This window comes from Mesoplodon mirus (genome assembly GCF_964341445.2).
Source record: "Mesoplodon mirus genome assembly, chromosome: 15".
Classification (NCBI taxonomy): Eukaryota; Metazoa; Chordata; class Mammalia; order Artiodactyla; family Ziphiidae; genus Mesoplodon; species Mesoplodon mirus.
The window spans coordinates 5,515,338-5,534,932 of NC_138991.1; the positions used below are offsets into that span (position 1 = coordinate 5,515,338).

The 19,595-nt window shown below is 50.5% G+C and overlaps 1 protein-coding gene across 1 annotated transcript; it reads right to left on the reverse strand.

The window, feature by feature from the left end:
• Window positions 1-4,742: 4,742 nt before the first annotated feature.
• PCK1 (phosphoenolpyruvate carboxykinase 1) lies at window positions 4,743-10,168 on the reverse strand. Its single transcript, XM_082645789.1, has 10 exons — window positions 10,066-10,168; window positions 9,627-9,890; window positions 8,963-9,144; window positions 8,328-8,531; window positions 8,018-8,205; window positions 7,641-7,803; window positions 6,803-7,027; window positions 6,578-6,709; window positions 6,106-6,201; window positions 4,743-5,809 (listed from the first exon to the last, which is right to left on the reverse strand). The coding sequence occupies exons 2-10, from the start codon at window positions 9,848-9,850 to the stop codon at window positions 5,355-5,357; spliced, it is 1,869 nt and encodes a 622-aa protein (XP_082501915.1). The 5' UTR covers window positions 9,851-9,890; window positions 10,066-10,168; the 3' UTR covers window positions 4,743-5,354.
• Window positions 10,169-19,595: the final 9,427 nt, after the last annotated feature.

The following is a 19,595-nucleotide window of genomic DNA, read 5'->3' on the forward strand; positions in this document are numbered from 1 at the left end:
CCGTCTCCCTCTTCCCCTCCTCTCCCTTTGTTTTTATTTTACGGTACGCGGGCCTCTCACTGCTGTGGCCTCTCCCGTTGCGGAGCACAGGCTCCGGACACGCAGGCTCAGCGGCCATGGCTCACGGGCCCAGCTGCTCCACGGCATGTGGGATCTTCCCGGACCGGGGCACGAACCCACGTCCCCTGCATCGGCAGGCGGACTCTCAACCACTGCGCCACCAGGGAAGCCCTCATCTCCCTTTTTGACAAGGTGAACGCAGCCCTCCAACCCAGAGCCTTTGGCAGACAACCGGTTTCTAATGCGAGTGAGGAAAGACTTTTGTTTTTATTGTATTTATTCGCTTTTCACATCACTCAATGGAGCTTTAATTCACATGCCATAAAATTCACCCACTTAACGACATACAATTTAGTGACTTTGAATACATTCACAGGATTGTTCAACCTTCACCACAATCTAATTTTAGAACATTTTCATCAGCCCCAAAAGAAACTCTGCACCCATTAGCAATCTCTCCCTAATGCCTCTGACCCCTGACCCCCAGAAACCACAAATGTACTTTCTATCTCTGTGGATTTGTCTATTCTGGACATTTCATATCGCTGGGACCACACAGTGCATGTGTCTTTTGTGGCAGGCTTCTTCCACTTAGGGTTGTATTTCTGTGGTTACCGTAGTGAGGAATGCTGCGTTTAATTAATGATTGAGATGCAACCTTTTCTTCTTCATTCAATCTAGTACGTTTCCCCCATTTCAGTGTACTGATTGTTTGCTCAAGTGACCAGTTACCCAGGGAAGGTGGGATGTGCCTTAGAACGTTTGGAACACACAGTGCAAATGCCGTCTGAGAGGCGGGGTCCCTTTGCTGTGGGTTCTCTGATTTGGGGAATTTTCCTCTCCCTCCTCTCTCCAGCAGCCACCAAGCCCTTTCCTCCAACCTCCCTGACTTTTCTCAAAACCCTCATTGCTCGGAGGAAAGACAGGGACCAGGGCAAAGTCTCTGCAAACAAGCAGTTCCTCCCTCTATTCAGCAAACGCAGAGGGACAGCTGTGGTCTCAACTTCTCCCCAGTCATTCTGTCTGGAAGCAGCATCTACATCGAGTTTAATTATGCAGTTAAAGTCATTTTCCTGGGCTGAACAAATATTCACAGCATATTTTGCTGAAAATTTCTTCGCCTGGAGAAAGGTTCTGCCTTTGGGGCTGGCGTGTCTGGTGTGCATTCACACATTGACAGACCCCGCTACCAGGGGGCCGCCTGGCGCCAGCAGGTGGCAGACAAGCAAACCCCCGGGAACGAGCATCAGCGTAAAGATGTGGCAGGTGTCAGCCAGGCACGTGTGCTCTGGGCCCCGCCCCGGATGTGACTGTGGACCAGTGACGTCTGTTGTTTCTCCGTAGCAGCCCTGAATCCCGGCTCTGTGGCATCAAAGAAACCTCTGGGCTCTGGGGTGGAGGGGGGGGGGTGCAGACGGTAGAGAGAACATCGTGCGTGGGAGCAGCTCTGTAATAATCAGAACTGCAGCCACCCTGCCTGCGTCACTGTCCTTGTCACCTGTGCTGTGGTTCCGGGAGGTGATACTTAACAATAACAAGAGCCCGTGTGGAGCATCTCCCAAGGGTCCCACTCTGTTCAGCTTTCTGTGCAAGAAGACTCAAGGAAAACTTCAGAAAAGCAGGAAAAAGTCACACTGTTAATATCACTCCCTCTGAAACTTGTCTCCATCTCAGGGCCCCAGTTTTCCCCCTGGAGGAAGCTTGATCTCAGTCCATTGCAGGGAGGTCAGAGGACTCAGGGTTTTCTCAGTTAGAGGGTTTCCTCTCCACCGGCCAAGCTCCATGGTTTGCAGCAAAGTTCTGAGCTGGGGGATTTGTGTAGCCTCAAAGCATCGAGGCGGGGCTAGGACAGGAGTGAAGTTCAAAATATTTAAAAACCAGTGGGAACAATGACCACCCGGAGGGGATCCTGAGCCCGGATTTGGGAGCCCCTCAGCTGTGTGCGGAGGTCTGGGGGTCCTGAGGGAAGACTTGGGATGGGTGAGCCAGGGGCAGTCGGAGTGCTGGGGCAGCAGCTGTCCATCCGCCTGCGTGGGGTGATTTCAGCTTCTCACCTCCAACCCCGCCATATCGAATGTCAGCCCTGATTGGAGTGGAGGCCATTTTACAGTTGAGGAAACTGAGGCTCAGAGTTTTGTGCAGTCACCTGAGGGTACACTGCTATGAAGAGGTAGAGTGGGAACTCACATCCAGACCCTCTGGGCCCCAGGACCTGTGCTACGTTGGGCTATTTCATTTTCTACTCCTTGGACTCCAGCAGAGGTATTACTGTCACGGCACAGATCAGGGTGTCATGTCAGGTAGCACTGCTGGCCAAAGGCAGAGCTGGGATGTGTCCAAGGTCACCAATATTTACTACCCCTGAGGAAAGGAAGGAGGGCAGGAGGGAGGGATGAGACAGCCAGCCCTTTCCCATAGATGATGGAACCCGGTCCCTTGTTGCTGCAACTGCTGGCAGGGAGGACAACGAAGAGGTCACCGCTCTGGCAGGGGAGCAGGTCCGGGAGCCTCCAGGGCCCCTGCCTGTGGCTGTAAAGCTCGGGAAGGAACATGCTGTGTCGCACCCGGAGGGGCGAGAGCAGGGGCAGCCTGGGGGCTCTGGGCTAGGGTGGGCCAAAGGAGAGAGGGCCCTGTAATTCCCGACTCCCAGAGCCCCCAGCCCCGCCCCCTCACCTGCCCCGCTCCCCTGGATTCTCCCCCAGAACCTCGGGTGAACATAGGGACAGGTTTGTTGTCCTGGTTCAATACGTGCTATGTACCTACTGTGTTCTGGTCTTTAACCCAGACCCCAGCAGGGAACCCATGGAGGTCAGGGGCAGCTCCTACACTGGATCCCAGTAGAGAACGTCAGTCCCTGTGTTGATTTGGACTCATGTGTACTGTGGGGAGGGCTGACCAGGACCTGGGAGGCTGAGTTTTCATTCTCACCCCCATCCCACCCTGACCAATGGGCCACTCTCAGGGCCTCAGCCTGACCACCTGCAAACGGCCTTGGCCTTACCTGCCTTCCTGCCTTGCTCGGGCTCAGGCACAACACTATAATGTCAGCCATCAAGGTCATAGTGTCCTGATGATTGTGGCCACAGGGCCCAGCACAGAAACTAGGACTTGGAGGTGGAACCCAGTGGGCATGATTTTCGGAAACTGACTTAGGCGCCAATGGCGAGTGCTGAGTCCTTTTGGTTCCCTGAAAACTCTTATTCTGTTTAAGGCAGCTCCTCCAGGCTGTCCTCCAGGCTTCCTGGGCCAGGTGGCAACATGGTCATATAAGAGTCTGCTGGCTGGGCGAGCGATGCTGTGCACTGGGAATTCTGAGATGGCTGGCTTTGCTCGAAAAGGGATGAAGCCTACTGGGGGCCTAGAGCAGGAAGCCGGGGCCAGGGGCATGCATTTTAAAAATGGTGCCCACGCTCTATCCTGGAAGTGCCTCTCAGGGGTCCAAGGAACTACCTCAGGGGGTGGAAAAAAGGAAGCCAGGGGGCCTGGGTCCCAACACCTGCCCAGCCTCCTGTTGTGTCTCCCTTAGCTGCTGGGTTTCTGAGTCAGAGCACATGTCAAGCAAGTGTTCTGCAGCCAAAAGGAAAAACAAGTCTGAAAGCCACTGATTGAAATTAATACAGCAGATAGCGTTTAATTGAGTTAAATGGTTTTTCCCCTCAGTGGTTTTGCTATCAGAACTTGACACTTTGTGGGCAGAGCCCTGTCAGCTCTCAACGCCTTAAAGGAGAAGGAAACTCTGGCTGCTGTTTCCCAGCCCCGACGGACCCATCTAACCTCGGTTTCCCCACCTATAAAATAGGGGGGATCTCAGCTTGACCTTCCACATGGTGCCTGCAAGGCACAGAGGACTTTTGGGGAACCAGCGAGTCTGTGAGCTGTGGCAGCGAGCAAAGCCAAGGCGTCCTGACCCCCCTGAGAACACGCACGGCTGGGGTGTGCTGAGTGGGAGAGCCGGCCCAGAAAGCAGAACGGCAACCAGAGAAGGCCCTGTGTATCCACAGAATGCGTGGGCCCCGTCCAGTGTGTGGTTCGTTTGGATTGCCCGGAGGATCCAATAAACAAACATCGGGAACAGAGGGACCAGTGGAGGGCTGGAGGCAGCCCATTGTGAGCCCACCAATGGCATGACACTCTGTATACAGAAGGCGCTCCATTAATGCCTGGAGAGCCCTTTTGCTGTTTCTTCTGAAGGACATTTTTCTCTCTACTCTCTTCCTCTATGGATGACAGTGGAGAAAAGCATTGCTCAGAAAAAGTATTTATTGACAAAAACCTGTGAAGTTAGCCACGATATAATTCTCGTGGAAAGCCGAGCCCCCAGACCCAAAGTTTTGTCAAAAAGCACATTTTAAATGCTCCTGTTCCAGTTACACAGGATCCACCATTTAAAGGTTTGTGGAATTGTTCAAGGACACTAACTAGTAGCTTCTAGGCACTAACCAGTGGTTAACTCAGAAAATCCAAAGTGTGGCGCCATGTCACCTCTGGGTGACATTCTCTCTGCTCACACCTCCCCACCTGGCTCTGTCCTGCCCCCTCCAACCCCACCTAACCCCTCCGTCAGGGGGGTCCTGCCCATCCTGCGTTCTTTGCAGGGGATTCCATCACAAAGGGCTTCATCAGAGTTTGCTGTTTTTGGTGGTTCAAATGAGAAAAACAAAGCAAACAAATCCATCTTTTCTATAAAAGTTTATTTTGTGATTTTTTTTCCAAGAAGTGTTAAGGGAATATGTTGAAATTATGTAGAGGTGAGGAACTATGGTGTATAAAAATAATTTAAACACACATATTAATAACAAAGCAACATCTCTTTCTAGCAACAACTAGTAGGTAATCTTGCCCAAGATTTTTCCAGAGTTATTAAATGTGCTTTAGACAACAGTACACAGACACACACACACACACACACACACATATATATACAGCTCAAGTATCTTCTTCTGTGCATTCCGGCTAACTGATACAGCTAAAGAGAAAGAACAAAAAAGACTCTGAGTCTGAGCGTCCCTATGTTGAACAAAGGTGCATTGCATAGTGAACTTTGCAGCCTGCTGAGATTTCCCTCCACAGCCTCATTAGTGACTAGCCTTATTCTGCTGTGGTCTTATCAGAAAAATTAAGGGGTGTCTTTCGATCGGCCGGTGGGTGCGGTCATTGTGGTGCTGCAGGCAGTGAGAACTCAGGAAGCCCCATCCCTCCCTCCCTCTCTCTCTCTCCCTCTCTCTCTCTCTCTCTCTCTCTCGCTTGCACTGTATGGACTGGAGGCAGAGGACCAGGTGAGGTCTGGGGTGTGATTACATCTGGCTGATTCTTTGCTTCAGGGCCAGGATCTCGCTCTCAATCTCGTGGGGGAGGTCGGCGTTCACCTGCTCCTCCAGGTACTTCTGGATGTCTTCCACCTCCTCCTCCCAGAACTCCTTGGAGATGTGGAAGAGCTCCTTCACGTTGACGTCCCCCAGGCCCCGGAGGTCCAGGGCGTCCTCGTCGGGGATGTAGCCGATGGGCGTGAGCTGGGCGCCCCCTTCCCCACTGACGCGGGTGAACATCCACTCCAGCACCCTGGAGTTCTCGCCGAAGCCCGGCCAGAGGAACCTGCCGGCCTTGTCCTTCCGGAACCAGTTGACGTGGAAGATCTTCGGCAGCTTGGCCCCGGGGCGCTGGGCCATGCCGAGCCAGTGCGCCAGGTACTGGCCGAAGTTGTAGCCAAAGAAGGGCCGCATGGCGAAGGGGTCGTGCATGATGACTTTGCCTGTTAACAGGTAAACGACGCCTCAGAGGATGCTGTCGGCACATTTACTGTTGACACGGCCACTTGGCTTTCTCTACCTCTCTACACAGAGAGAGACACAGAGACAGAGACAGAGAAACAGAGCCAGAGAGAGACAGAGACATGCAGAGACAGAAAGGCACAGAGAGAGAGAGACACACACAGAGGCAAAGAGGCACAGAGAGAGAGAGAGACAGAGACAGAGACACAGAGACAGAGAGCCACAGAGACAGAGTCCAGCTCCCCTCTCGGCGGCTCCAGATTCTGGCCGGACTCACCCTTGTGTTCCGCCGCTGCCGTGGCCTCCGATCTCATGGCCGCACCCACAAACACACCATGCTGCCAGCTGAGAGCCTCATAGACCAGAGGGACGCCTTTAGCAGGAGAAAGAAACGTTCTTTACAGGCCTTGACACCCAGACCCCTCGGCCGGCGATGCCGTCTCACAAATGGAAGGACGCAGCTGTGTGTTGTCTTTCTAACTGAGCTAATTCTGCATCCCCAGAGCTAAGGGCACGTCAAGTTACAACAGGAGGCCACGCAGCCAAAGTCAATCTGGGGGCGGCATCACGGGACCAAGGATCCAGAAGTCCTAGGTGGCCAGAGAGTACGTTCTACGCTGGAGCATGCTCATTACCCTGCCGTTTTGGAAAGGAAGCTCTGCATCCCTGACACCCTCCGACAAGGTCACGGCAAAGGGGAGAGTGGGCCACGTCCTCCGGTCCCCAGCCCGAATGCAGGGGAGCCTCACCAACAGGTCGGCGCCCTCCGAAGATGATGGCCTCGATGGGCACGCCGTCCGGAGACTCCCAGTCAGGGTCAATGATGGGGCACTGGCTGGCAGGGGTGCAGAACCGCGAGTTGGGGTGGGCGCAAGGCTCCCCTACAGCAGCAAGAGAGGAGAGACTCTGAGCGTCTGGCCCGACACACACGCCCGTGGGCTGGGGCCCCGGGCCTCCCGGGGTGGGGGACTTACCATCCTTGGGGTCCCACTCCTTGCCCTTCCAGGAAATGAGCTTGATGCCCGAGGCCAGTGGCTGGTCAATGCCTTCCCAGTAAACGCCCCCATCGCTGGTCTCGGCCACGTTGGTGAAGATGGTATTCTTCTGGATGGTCTTGATGGCATTGGGGTTTGTCTTCACAGAGGTTCCAGGAGCGACACCAAAAAACCCGTTCTCTGGGTTGATGGCCCGCAAGTTACCTGGAAAGTTTTAAACCAGGTAGTAGAAGTAAATACCAAGCAAAGCATAACGTATATTCTTATATCTTGCCAGGCTAATTTCTGTACCAAATTCTCAAGTCTTTTATTTTTATCCTCCTCCCTAGAATCTATTTCTCTTTTCTCATCCCAGCATTATCAGTCAACTCTGACTCTTTCTTCCTCACCAGTTTCCCACCAAGCTATTTCTTTTTTTAGTCTTTATTGAATTTGTTACAATATTGCTTCTGTTTTATATTTTGGGTTTTTGGCCCGAAGGATATGGGATCTTGGCTCTCCAACCAGGGAAAGAACCTGTACCCCTTGCACTGGAATGTGAAGTCTTAACCATTGGACCGCCAGGGAAGTCCCCCACCAAGCTATTTTAATCAATTTATTATACAAACAAACAGCAATATAGGGTCCCATTTCAATCCAGATTTGATATGAGATTAAAGAATGCTGATGGAATACATATGTCTGAGCTTTTGCAAGAACTGAAATAACTGAATTAAAAACCAAACACTGTGGATTTAAGAGAATTGGTACTTTCTGAAAGCCAAAACTTCACTTAGGTTCAATTATTATCATCAACACTTGGGCCTAAAAGAGTCACCTTGTTGGTCAAATTTCATCCAGGCGATGTCATCCCCCACACACTCTACTTTCCACCCTGGGAGGGTGGGGTTCATCATGGCCAGGTTGGTCTTCCCGCAGGCGCTGGGAAAGGCAGCCGCGAAGTACTTCTTCTGGCCCTTGGGGTTGGTTATGCCCAGAATCTGTTGGAGGCAAGATTTCTCCTTAAGCACTTCCTTCCTTTCTGCCCCAGAGGTCCACGCTTTAGTCTAGGAGGGTGTCTCCATCATCACTCCTGATGGAATTCCTAGACCTGTCCTTGGAGCATTGTGGGAACTCTGAAGCGGTAGGGGTTCGCCACTTCCCCTGCCCTGCCCGACCCTCCACAGCGCGCATTTAGAATTTCCTGCATCTTACCAGCATGTGCTCTGCCAGCCACCCCTCCTCCTTGGCCAGCCGGCTGGCCATCCTGAGAGCAAAGCACTTCTTCCCAAGGAGCGAGTTCCCGCCGTACCCGCTCCCGAAGGAGATGATTTCTCTGCGGTCGGGCAGGTGGGCGATGAGTGTCATCTCCGGGTTGCAGGCCCAGTTGTTAACCAAAGGCTCTGCACGGGAGGACACGCCCACATCAGTGTGCACCGTCCCCGCCTGGGTTTAAGCTGAAGCTTGTTTTTTGCTTTTTTTTTTTTTCCAGTTCTAGCTTTTGATTTTGAAACAAGATGCTTACTCTTTAAAGGCAAAGGGCACCCCACGGAATGGAGGCACTTGACAAACTCCCCGTCCCCCAGCGCTTCCAGGACGGGCGTGCCCATCCGCGTCATGATGCGCATGCTGGTCACCACGTAGGGCGAGTCTGTCAGCTCAATGCCGATCTTGGACAGAGGCGAGCCCAGGGGCCCCATGCTGAACGGGATGACGTACATGGTGCGACCTGCGGGGCCGGTGGGTGGGAAGCGGTGAGAAACGACCCCGGACTCACAAACAACCACCACTGTTTCCCTCGGTGGACCCTTCTCAAGATTCCCCCTCTGACAACATCACGCCTTGCTTGCCACCAGTGCCCCCGATTTAGCAGAGTCCACTGAAAAGTGGCCAGAACCCTAAAATCAAAGAGTTTTCATAAATGTGCAGTTGGGCTCCACCAAGCTATCTTAAATCCACATGTGTAGACATCGTTTTCCTGGTCGTATAAGACAGTCTATGAAACCAGAACAGAGATGTACATTTTCAACACACGGCCAATGTCACATGTGGAATGTGAGGCTCTCCAGGGCCGTGGGAGTTTCTATGACAGGCGACATTAGGACAGACGCAATCATAAAAGGTTTGCTGATATTTTGCTCAAATAAACGTTCCACTCACCTTTCATGCACCCTGGAAATCGGGCGTTGAACGCTTTCTCAAAATCCTCCTCAGACATCCAGCGGCCCAGCTGGCTGAGGCCGGTGTGGGGGATGGGCACCGTGTCTCTTTGCTGTCGAGTAATGATGACCGTCTTGCTTTCAATTCTGGCCACATCCCTGGGGTCAGTGAGAGCCAACCAGCTGCAAAAAGCAAAAATACACAGGTGAGGATTGGAGAGGAAGGGCTGCTGTTCTGCATGGCAGCTGCGCCCTGGACGCCCTCAGCCCTGCGCCATTCAGGAAGGGACCAGTTATTCATCATCACGTTCTTCCTACACCTGGCCGGTGCCCAGCACGCTAGCGATGCTCCGTCAGCGTCAGGGAGACACACACTAGACCAGGAGCTAGTCTGTTAGGACAGGGACTGTCCGACCTTCCTTTGGCTCGGGGACCTAGTTTGCAGAGAGCGTTCGCGTGCGTCCCCTCTTTGACGACTTGGGCTGCTCTGCGAACGTCATAAAATTAAGTTGCTGTGGTTCTGGCTCTTTTCCTAAGCTTTTCAAGAGTCTGCAAACCACACAGCCCCGCCCCCGGCCCTGCCCAAGGCCCTCCTCCACCTCACCCCCACCTGCACCCTGGGCGGCGCAGAAGGCGCCAAAGCCGGGGCCCGAGGCTGTGCTCACCAGTTGTCATACTTCCTCAGCCTCTTGATCACACCCTCCTCCTCCATGTGGCCCAGCAGCTGCTGGTTCTCATCCTCAGAGCCGTCGCAGATGTGGATCTGGTCAGGCCAGCACAGCTTGGCGTTGCTTTCCACGAACTCTCTCACGGCCTGGGGCAGGCTGTCCAGGGTGCCCTGGACGACTCTGGCTGAGTAGCTGAGGCCGTCTGAGAGCTGGGGAGGCATCTCTGCGGGGCTGGGCTGAGGGGCACGGGCGCCAAGTTTCCTGCCATAGAAAAAGCACAGGCTTCCTGAACAAAAACAACCACGGATGCCCCCCAACTCCACACGCCTTGCCCGGGTTGCACCTCGCCAGATAGTCGGGGCTGAGAGGAAAATAGAAAGCCAGTTCCTGTTAGCACTGCAGTTTGTGAGAGACGTAAACGAACAGCCCTACCTACCTTTCTTCTCTTTGGACGATCTGGATCAGGGACCCAAAGGTCTCTTTCAAGGCTCTTCCCGCGGTGAAGTGTTCGTTCCCAGTGGGAAGGCCCTGGCTGGTGTTTGGGGGCAGAACTTCCTGGCTTTAAATTCCATGAAGGACAGAGGTCCAGCCCCTCAGCCACACCCAGGGAGGCTCATCTCTGACGTCAGGGGCTGGTCTTTGGATCACGGCCACGGTCAGTTATGCTTTGGACCAGCCCACTACAATAAACCCCAGGGAGATAATCATTGAACAGATAGTTGTTAATGAGTGCTGGAGGCCTCCGGCCCCTGGCCCAGCCATAGCAAAGCCTTACACAACTTCTGATTGACGAAACTCTGACCCAGTCCCCTGCTGATGCAAAACACAGGCCCTCCCTCTGACAGGCAGGTGAGACTGAGCATCGGCCAGGGGGCACCTCGGGGCTCTTGGCAGTACGTCTTGTGTACAGACCGCTGCGGGTTGGCAGAACGAGACAGTGGTGAGGTGTCACCCCACAGTCAAAGGCCAATGGGAAGAACACCCCCAAATGCAATGGGACGGCGTGCGGCTATTGGCCATCGTCTGATGTAATTAGGGGCGATTAAGCTTACAGAGTGTCCACGGTGTGCCCCCTGCCCGCACTCCAAATAGAAAGAAACTCCATGAGGGAAGGGGTTTCTGCCTATTTTGTTCCTTTTTTGTATGCACAGTTCCTGGCACACGGTAGGCGCTGAATGAATAAATGCAGAGCATTGTTGTAAGTGCTTTGTATCGACTTAACTCCTTGCCACCCTCTGAGGTGGAGCCCACGAAAAGTCTGTGTACAGACAAGGACACCGAGGCACAGGGGGCCCAGTGGCTACTCCCCAATCCGGGGCTGGTGGGTGGCAGGGGGAGGGTTGGAACAGGAGCCGCTGGGCTCCGGAGTGGCACACCGGACTGCCCCTTGTGAGGAACATTTGCCCCTTCTGGAACCTTCCATGTATTGTCCGAGGAGTTCCAGGCTGGGTGCAGTTATTTCTGGAGTCAACTATACACTTTTTGTTGCCCTTGCAAATCTTAGCGTCCGGGGAGTGGAGGGGGCTGGTTTTGCTAGATTACACTTGAGCAATGAGACCTTTATAACAGCTGCAAAGAATCTGCTTTGCAAGCCGTCAGAACGTCAGTCGAATTTAATGAGCTATGGAGCTGCTGGCCAGTGTCGAGAACACTAGGTGAGAAGTCGGGAGAACGGTGCCAAGGCCCGACCCCCCCACCAGCCAGCTCCACAGCTGAGTGGGTGCCCCCTCCCCGAAGGAGGGCGGTGGGGAGTTGCCCGCCTCCCCCGTGGAGGGTGAGCTGAGATGGCTCCGTGACTGTGTCTGCAAGGCGCCGTGACAATCACAAGGCGTCGGGAACAACAATCTCAGACCAGGAGTACTTGGAGGACCATCCTGCGGGGCTTTGCTTCCACTGCCACGCTGGGTGTGCACATGTCACCAACTTCCACCGAAACTATCAGCCCGTCACTAGGTTTCATTGATTCAGCTTTTTAATTCAGCCAGCCGAATCTTTCAGTATAAGTACAACAGGAGATGTCTCTGTTTAAAGTCATTTGCCTAGATGGTCACTGGAATTCATTCTTAATGATGCTATCAGCCACACAGAAGTGAGTGTCCTGTCTAATTTCAACCACAATGTGATGCTCCATCGCTGGGGACACTTCCTTAGCATCTGACATCAGTGAAATTAGCCATTCAAAGGCACAACCGTACATACACAGAACACACGTTTACACCAGTGTGGCTGATCTCCCCGAGTGGGTAGAGATTCCCATTCTGCCAGTAAAAACTGTAATAGTTAAACCAAGTCCCCCCAGAACCGAGCCCCCTTACTGAGTTTATGGTTAATCACTCTATCCAAAACTGTTCCCTTGCTCTCTGACCTCAATCCCTTTCTCGTCACCTCTGAACTCCATGCTATGCTAACTGAACACTCATCAACCAGCATTAGATGACTAAGAACACTGACGTCATAACATCACTAACGCACTGAAGTTGCTGCTCTAGATCTCATCGCTAACTTACAAACGCGGTTGTTTCTCTGGGGCAGGGTGAGCTCACAGACCCCCGAGCCATGGACCACTTGGCCAGAGAGTCATAAATCAGAGAATCCTGACCCCTGAAACTACGATTAAGAAATGTCACAGAAATGTCACGAGACAATGATTAATCCCATTTCTTTGTTCCTCGCCTTTAAAACACCCCCGACTCAAAGACCAAGATGGAGTGGATCTGAGGCTTGTCTCCCACCTCCTTGCCTGGAGCCCTGCAAATAACCCCTTACTTTGCTGCAAACACCCGCTGTCAGAGTTTGGCTTTCTGCACCCCCCTTGATAACAATCAGTGCCAACGGGCTGCGGACCCTCTGCTGGTGTGCGGCTTCTCCTTTGCAGATCCAGCAGCAGCCCAGGTCCCTTTGGCCTGGGGATCTGGCTGGAGAATTCCCTTCTGGACCAAGCATCAGCACCCCTGGGCAATATTTTAGGCTTGCCGTAAAGGAAGGGTTTGGGGATTGGAAGATGTCTATGGGTGAGCAAGCGGCACAAGGGTGCGGGCCGAAAACTTTTTTTTTTTTGAATTTTCCATTTTTTTCTTAGACTATTTTTTATAATGATTCTTTACATTTTTAAAAAAAATATTTATTTTATTTTTTAAATTTATTTTGGCTGTGTTGGGTCTTCGTTGCTGTGCGCGGGCTTTCTCTAGTTGTGGTGAACGGGGGCTACTCTTGGTTGAGGTGCGCAGGCTTCTCATTGCGGTGGCTTCTCTTGTTGTGGAGCACGGGCTCTAGGTGCGCGGGCTTCAGTAGTTGTGGCACGTGGGCTCAGTAGTTGTGGCTCACCAGTTCTAAAGCGCAAGCTCAGTAGTTGTGGCGCACAGACTTAGTTGCTCCACGGCATGTGGGATCTTCCCGGACCAGGGCTTGAACTCGTGTGCCCTGCATTGGCAGGCGGATTCTTAACCACTGCGCTACCAGGGAAGCCCCGAAAACTTTTATCTTTGTATATTGGTGCCTTCCTGGGCCCATTGCCAGGTATTGGGGGAGGGATCGGGTTTGATAAAAGCGCCTAAGATTGCTTTTGGAATTGGTTTGGCTTTTGTCATGTGTGCGTGTGAGTGTGAGTACATATTTGTGTTAAAGGAAGTGCACTATTTTAATTGGCAGACATGGGAAACAGAAATTCAATTCCTAAAAATAGCCATTTAGGATGCATCTTACAAAATTGGACCACCTTTAGTTCTGGTTTCATGATTAAAGCCAATATACATACAAATATATATATTTTTTTCTTCTTCTTTTTTTTTTTTTTCGTAATGGCCATAATATTCTTTAGACTCTGGAGAAAAATTCCCAAGATGAGGCTCACTGGACAATCCAGAACTGGTTTTGCTGGCTTGATAAAACCTCTTTTCAGAATTTTGACCCTAAGGAACAAGTCCTTCTGAGAGAACTTGCTTTTCGCTCCTGATGCCTTGAGACGTAAATGTTCTACCAGGGCTCTCAGGAACTTGTACCTTATCTACAGTAGATCATTCCAATTCCTGAGAACTGAGGGGGAAAAAAAGGTGGAAAGAATTTAATTTAAATTTAACTTACTCATTTAGAAACCAGCAAATTTTATATTGTAATACCTGATTTATGACTAAGTTTTAAAATGAAGCTATGAGATCTCTGTCTGGATGGATGGATGTCTACGTGTAGATTATGAATATGTCTTTATCTTTGGATGGTCTTACCACAATTAATTCGTAAATGAGCTCTATTTAATTGGCTTAAAGGAAATTAAGCACTTATATAGTTCTCAGAAATATAAAATAAACTAACCCGAATGAATTATAGGTTCACGTGATCTGGAAAGTATTCAATATTAAATTAATATTTGGTATTAAGGTTAGTTAAGTTTGTTGGTTTAATTAATATAGGCATGTCTTCAGAGTCATCAACGTTAAGTATAATACTTTTATTGTACCTAGGCTTACTGAAAGTCAAGTAAGTTCATATTATTTCTGTTACAAAATTTGTCAGCAAGAAAAATAACTTGATATGATGAAGTCTTTAAGTAAATCAAATGTAAAAAGAGGGTTTTTAAGGGAAATTTTTAGGAACTTTTTATGTTTTAGGAATATCTACTTAAAAGTATTCTCTCCAGGGCTTCCCTGGTGGCGCAGTGGTTGAGAGTCCGCCTGCCGATGCAGGGGACGCGGGTTCGTGCCCCGGTCCGGGATTATACGTGGTTTAAACTAGAACAGTCTATTTGAACATGTACATCTGCTTTAATCATTAAGGGGAAAAAATGCATTTAGAAATCAAAACAGAATCACTGTGGGTCAGGCATCCAAAACAGAGCTGGGTGGTCATTGTGGATGTGGTTTCAGACATGTTCCTGGATTGCTGAGAACTTGAATTTTCTGAACTGTATTAGACTCCAGAATACCATTCTGGAGTCGTGAGCCAGAGAATCCTGACCCCAGAAACTATGAGTAGGAAATGTCACAAAATGATGGTTAATCCCTGTTTCTTTGCTCTTCCCCTTTAAAAACACCCCCAACTCAAAGACCAAGAGGGAGTAGGTCTGAGGCTTGTCTCCCACTCCCTTGCTTGGTGCCCTGCAAAGAAATACCCTTACTGTGCTGCAGACACCAACTGTCAGAGTTTGGCTTTCTATACCGTGGGCACAGGAGCCCTTGCTCCATAACAGTAGGTTAGGTTCCCTTGAAGAGTACCTAGATTAAAAACAAAAAGGAGAAACTAGAATTTATGCACAGTCCTACATGCTACCAACACGTACAAGGTTTTTACATTCTGAGTCTCCTGGAGAGAACAAGTTGGTTCAGTTAAAACGTAGGAGCAGTGAGTCATCCAACCGTCCCCTTACGCACATGTACATGATGGAAGGGTGGTATTATTCCTTTGCAAGTGTCCCTTGTCAAAATGTTAAAAGTAAACATTGGACCCAGATTTACCTAAAAGTACTGAGTTCTCTAGAAGAAAAGAGTGATACAGAGAGAAGCTAGGGTTTTGAGGACTCACAGGCAAAGCTCCCTAATCCCTCTGTTGATGATGTCTTAGGGCTCCCGTCTGCCCCTGTCCTTGGAGACTCCCTGCTCCAAAGGGGACTCACTGAGCAATGTCTTCAAAGGGCTGACCAGTGACACTGCGTCTTCCCCATTTACCCACAGGCTTAGTTGTAAGTAAGTCTCAGAACTGAGTACCGGCCATTGGTTTCCACAGGGACCTGCAAGGGCAGCCCTACTGTCACCCTGCTGCTGGAACCCCTGAGGACCTTCAGTCAAACCCCCTCATGGATTTTTCAACACACTCCAAGGTGGCTGGGGAGGGTGGGTGGCCACCTCTGGCCGGCCCACCCTGTGAGTTGCATTTGTCATTTCTGCATTTGCAAACACTGCAGGGACCCCCAGCCACAGCTTTCCCGGGGCCACTTAAGCACCTATGTCCTAATGTACATAGTTGCTCTTCTTTTGAAGAAACATCTAAAGACTTGAGTCCACATACAAAACCTCTTTGTTGAAAGGAGAAAGACCAGACACTAAAAAAAAATAGTTTCAAACCTAAAGGTGTCATCTTCCCTACACCTTCCTGAGGTCACATACACATTTTTTGTTGTCCTAAGCTGCAGCTAGCTGTCCCCAGGGTCCTGAGGAGTGAGGGAGCAAGACTTTGAAAAGCCTACGGGATGCCTGCGTGGATGGAGCCATCAGGAGGGCAACATGGAAACCAGGGCAGGTCCAGGATGAATGGGCAGTTGAGGCGAGGGGTGAGGAATAGCTCCATTCCAGATAAGCAATGAAAAACAAAGCCATGTACTTGGGTGGCGTCTCCCAGAGGATTCTGAGGACAGTTTGATTGACATCCATTGGTCAATGGTTACCTTGAGGCCAATAAAATAAAAACAGAAATTCCAAAGACCATCAACACCAGTGCTTGGAGTTCCTGTACAGCCAGGATCTGTGGTTTCCATCCTGTGCTCTGAGGGATTTGGGGGCATCCCTCTGAGCCTCCCGGAGGAGGAAGGGGGAATGGCCAGGTGAGATGTGCTCAGAGCCTTCCTCACCCGCAGCATCTTTGACTTCACCCGTGGTAAGTATTATATTAGACTGCCATATTGGATCTCTGTTTGAACAAGGAGTTTCAGAAAACATTGGAAATTCACCACTCACAACCAATTCTTTCACTGGAGGGGTGGAACCGCTGAGACCCAGAGAGGGCAAATAAGCCATTTTCCCAAGCAAGGGCTCTCAACTGCAAGCCCAAGACCTCCCCACTCCACCCCACCACCGATGGGGGTGATGGAGAGGCTCATTACACCCAGGGAATGACCACAAAAATGCCCCTCAGCTCAGGAATCTGAATTCATAGGTCAGCATGCCCCTTTCCTGGTAAAGATCAAAGGGACAGCAGTTTTCCAGAAGGTGATAAGAAACTAACAATGTAAACCCCATATCTTGTCCTGGAGCCAAAAGTATATGCGCAACTCAACTCTGGGTATCCATTTCCAGGGATGCTACTCCATGGACACCAACTGGCCCAGGCGTGGAACTTTCCAACAGCAGGAAAACACTGTCCAGTCATGTAATGATCTGTGTGGCATCATCTGCCCCTGGCAATCCCAGTCATCCACCCCGGCTGTGTTTGTTAGGGACAAATATTTAGATGTTCTACTTTTATGGGGAAATCGTAAAAGTCTCTGAAGCATGGAGGGTTTTGTTTTTTGTTTTTTGTTTGTTTGTTTTCTACAGAGTTGAATGAGTTGAGTTCCTATTTTAAAGCCATAGAATCATATAATTGAAAGGGTCCTTAACAGATGATGTTAATCCAGCTTAATGGGTTGGGGGTCTCCCTCAGGGGTGATGAGAGTTTTGGAACCAGATAGAGGTGGTGGTTGCATCACATTGTGAATGTACGAAATGCCACTGAATTTTACACTTTAAAATGGTTGTTTTTTTTTTTAACATCTTTATTGGAGTATAATTGCTTTACAATGGTGTGTTAGTTTCTGCTGTATAACAAAGTGAATCAGCTTTACATATACATATATCCCCATATCTCTTTCCTCTTGCGTCTCCCTCCCACCCTCCCTATCCCACCCCTCTAGGTGGTCACAGAGCACCAAGCTGATCTCCCTGTGCTATGTGGCTGCTTCACACTAGCTACCTATTTTACATTTGGTAGTGTATATACGTCCATGCCACTCTCTCACTTCGTCCCAGCTTACCCTTCCCCGTGTCTTCAAGTCCATTCTCTATGTCTGCGTCTTTATTCCTGTCCTGCCCCTAGGTTCTTCATGTCCTTTTTTTTTTAGATTCCATTCCAAAATGGTTGATTTCATGTTATAAATTTCACCTCAGTTAAAAACCAAGAAAGGTTATGTAGTCCCGTCTTTTATGTGCAAGATGTGGGACAATGGCCCAGTGTGGGGAGCAGGTATACTGTATGTGGGGGAGGGGCGCTCATCTGAAGGCCACTGTAGGAGGCAGGCAGGTCTCCAACACACCCACCCGCCCCCCACCCCTCCACCTAATCCTTTCCACATCTCTCAACAGCCTTGTAATGTCTTAAGATCATAGTCTTGGGCTGAATGTACACTCACCCAGCAGAGAAGACAATTTGTGTCATTTGGGAATCTTCTCCCAGGAGAAGATTTTGTCTGTGTGCATATTCTTTCCACAATGAAGAAATAAAAATGGATCTAGAGGGAACCCATTTTGCCTGTTTGTGTTAATAAAGCAAAATTTTTGCACATAAGGTATGTTAAATGAATGCCGATAACCAGGTGTTAGAACCTTTCTAGAGGGCTGGTTATCTTCCCTTGCAATCATTAGTGACCCATGGAAATAGCAAATCCATACAATCTTGTTTATTTTCATTTTTTAAATAAATAAATAAATAAATAAATAAATAATTTTGGCTGTTTTGGGTCTTCGTTGCTGCGGTCTAGTTGCGGCGAGCAGGGGCTACTCTTCGTTGTGGTGTGCGGGCTTCTCATTGCGGTGGCTTCTCTTGTTGCAGAGCACGGGCTCTAGGCACACGGGCTCAGTAGTTGTGGCACATGGGCTCAGTAGTTGTGGCACACGGACTTAGTTGCTCCGCACCTTGTGTGATGTTCCCGGATCGAACCCGTGTCCCCTGCATTGGCAGGCAGATTCTTAACCACTGTGCCACCAGGGAAGTCCCCAATCTTGTTTATTTTCTTTGGAGAGTTTTCCATCGGGTTTCTGGAGAGGCATAAAGGAGCTCCGGGTGTGCAGAAGTGATGCACATGTTGGAATTCAACATTCCACGCCACATCCATCCCGTGAACAACTTCAGAGCGCAGGGTCACCTCCGTGGGATGCTGACGGTGAGCTTCTATGGAGGCTAGGGCCCCAGGCAGTGACAGGAGAGTCACCCTCAAAGTCAGGACTGCAGATTCCAGGGCTGCTCATAGACTGTGCCTAGCATTGCGTTTCTCTGTACCATGTGAGAGCCTAACTCCCCTTGTTGACTGGCTGTTTGAGTTACGTGGCCTGTGGTTTGCAGCCAAAAGCTTCCTAACTGAGACAGGATCCCAACCTAGACAGAACCCCGACTCAGGAGACCTGGGGCAATTCTGGTTCCAGCTCCCCCAGAAGCCAGTGAGACCAGCATCCATGCCTCACTTTCTTCACCTGTACAGCACGGAGGTGGATGAGACACAGTCCAGGACTGCTTCTATCCCTAAAGTCCCGTCGATTCGTCACTGCATGTGTTCACTGCCAGGGATTCTGAGGTCCACGGTGGCTTTGGTTTTTGTCTTCTTTCCCTCTCCCCTACTTTGGAAGACCGGTGACACTGTGCTTGGAAAGCCTCCCTTCTTGTTGGACGCTGGGGAGGACTTTGTTTCCACGCTGCTGGTGCACGTTAAAACGGGAAGTCAGAGTTACATGCCAGTTAATTTAGGTACACAACTACACTGGGTGGAAAGGAGCAGCAAACTAAGATACGACAAAAGAAAATTTAAAATTCAGGTTTGCCCTAATTTTTTACAACCCTGCCTTAGTTCCCTTTTTTTTTTTTTTTTTTTTTTTTTTGCAGTATGCGGGCCTCTCACTGCTGTGGCCTCTCCCGTTGCGGAGCACAGGCTCCGGACGCGCAGGCTCAGTGGCCGTGGCTCACAGGCCCAGCCCCTCTGCGGCGCATGGGATCCTCCCGGACCGGGGCACAAACCCGTGCCCCCTGCATCAGCAGGCGGACTCTCAACCACTGTGCCACCAGGGAAGCCCTGCCTTAGTTCTCTTCATCAGTTTCATGCTGTAAACACAGCATACCCAGATTTTGGTCCCAATCCCCGGTTTTCTACTCTCCCTATGTGTTTGCATATGACTTGTAGTGTGGAGGGCGTTAGCTGGGTGGTACGGCTCCAGGTGGTCTTTGAAAACGCTTGTGCCATCATTACTGAGTGTCCCTGGATTGGTCACTTACCCTCTACGGTCTCAGTTTCCTTAT

Excerpts from the sequence above, each read along its gene's own strand:
- PCK1 (XM_082645789.1), bottom strand. The coding sequence starts at position 9,850 with ATGCCTCCCCAGCTCTCAGACGGCCTCAGCTACTCAGCCAGAGTCGTC. Across the intron at positions 9,145-9,626 it reads CTGAGGAAGTATGACAACTG|CTGGTTGGCTCTCACTGACC; the intron begins GTGAGCACAGCC and ends TGCTTTTTGCAG. Across the intron at positions 7,028-7,640 it reads GATGAAATTTGACCAACAAG|GTAACTTGCGGGCCATCAAC; the intron begins GTGACTCTTTTA and ends AAAACTTTCCAG.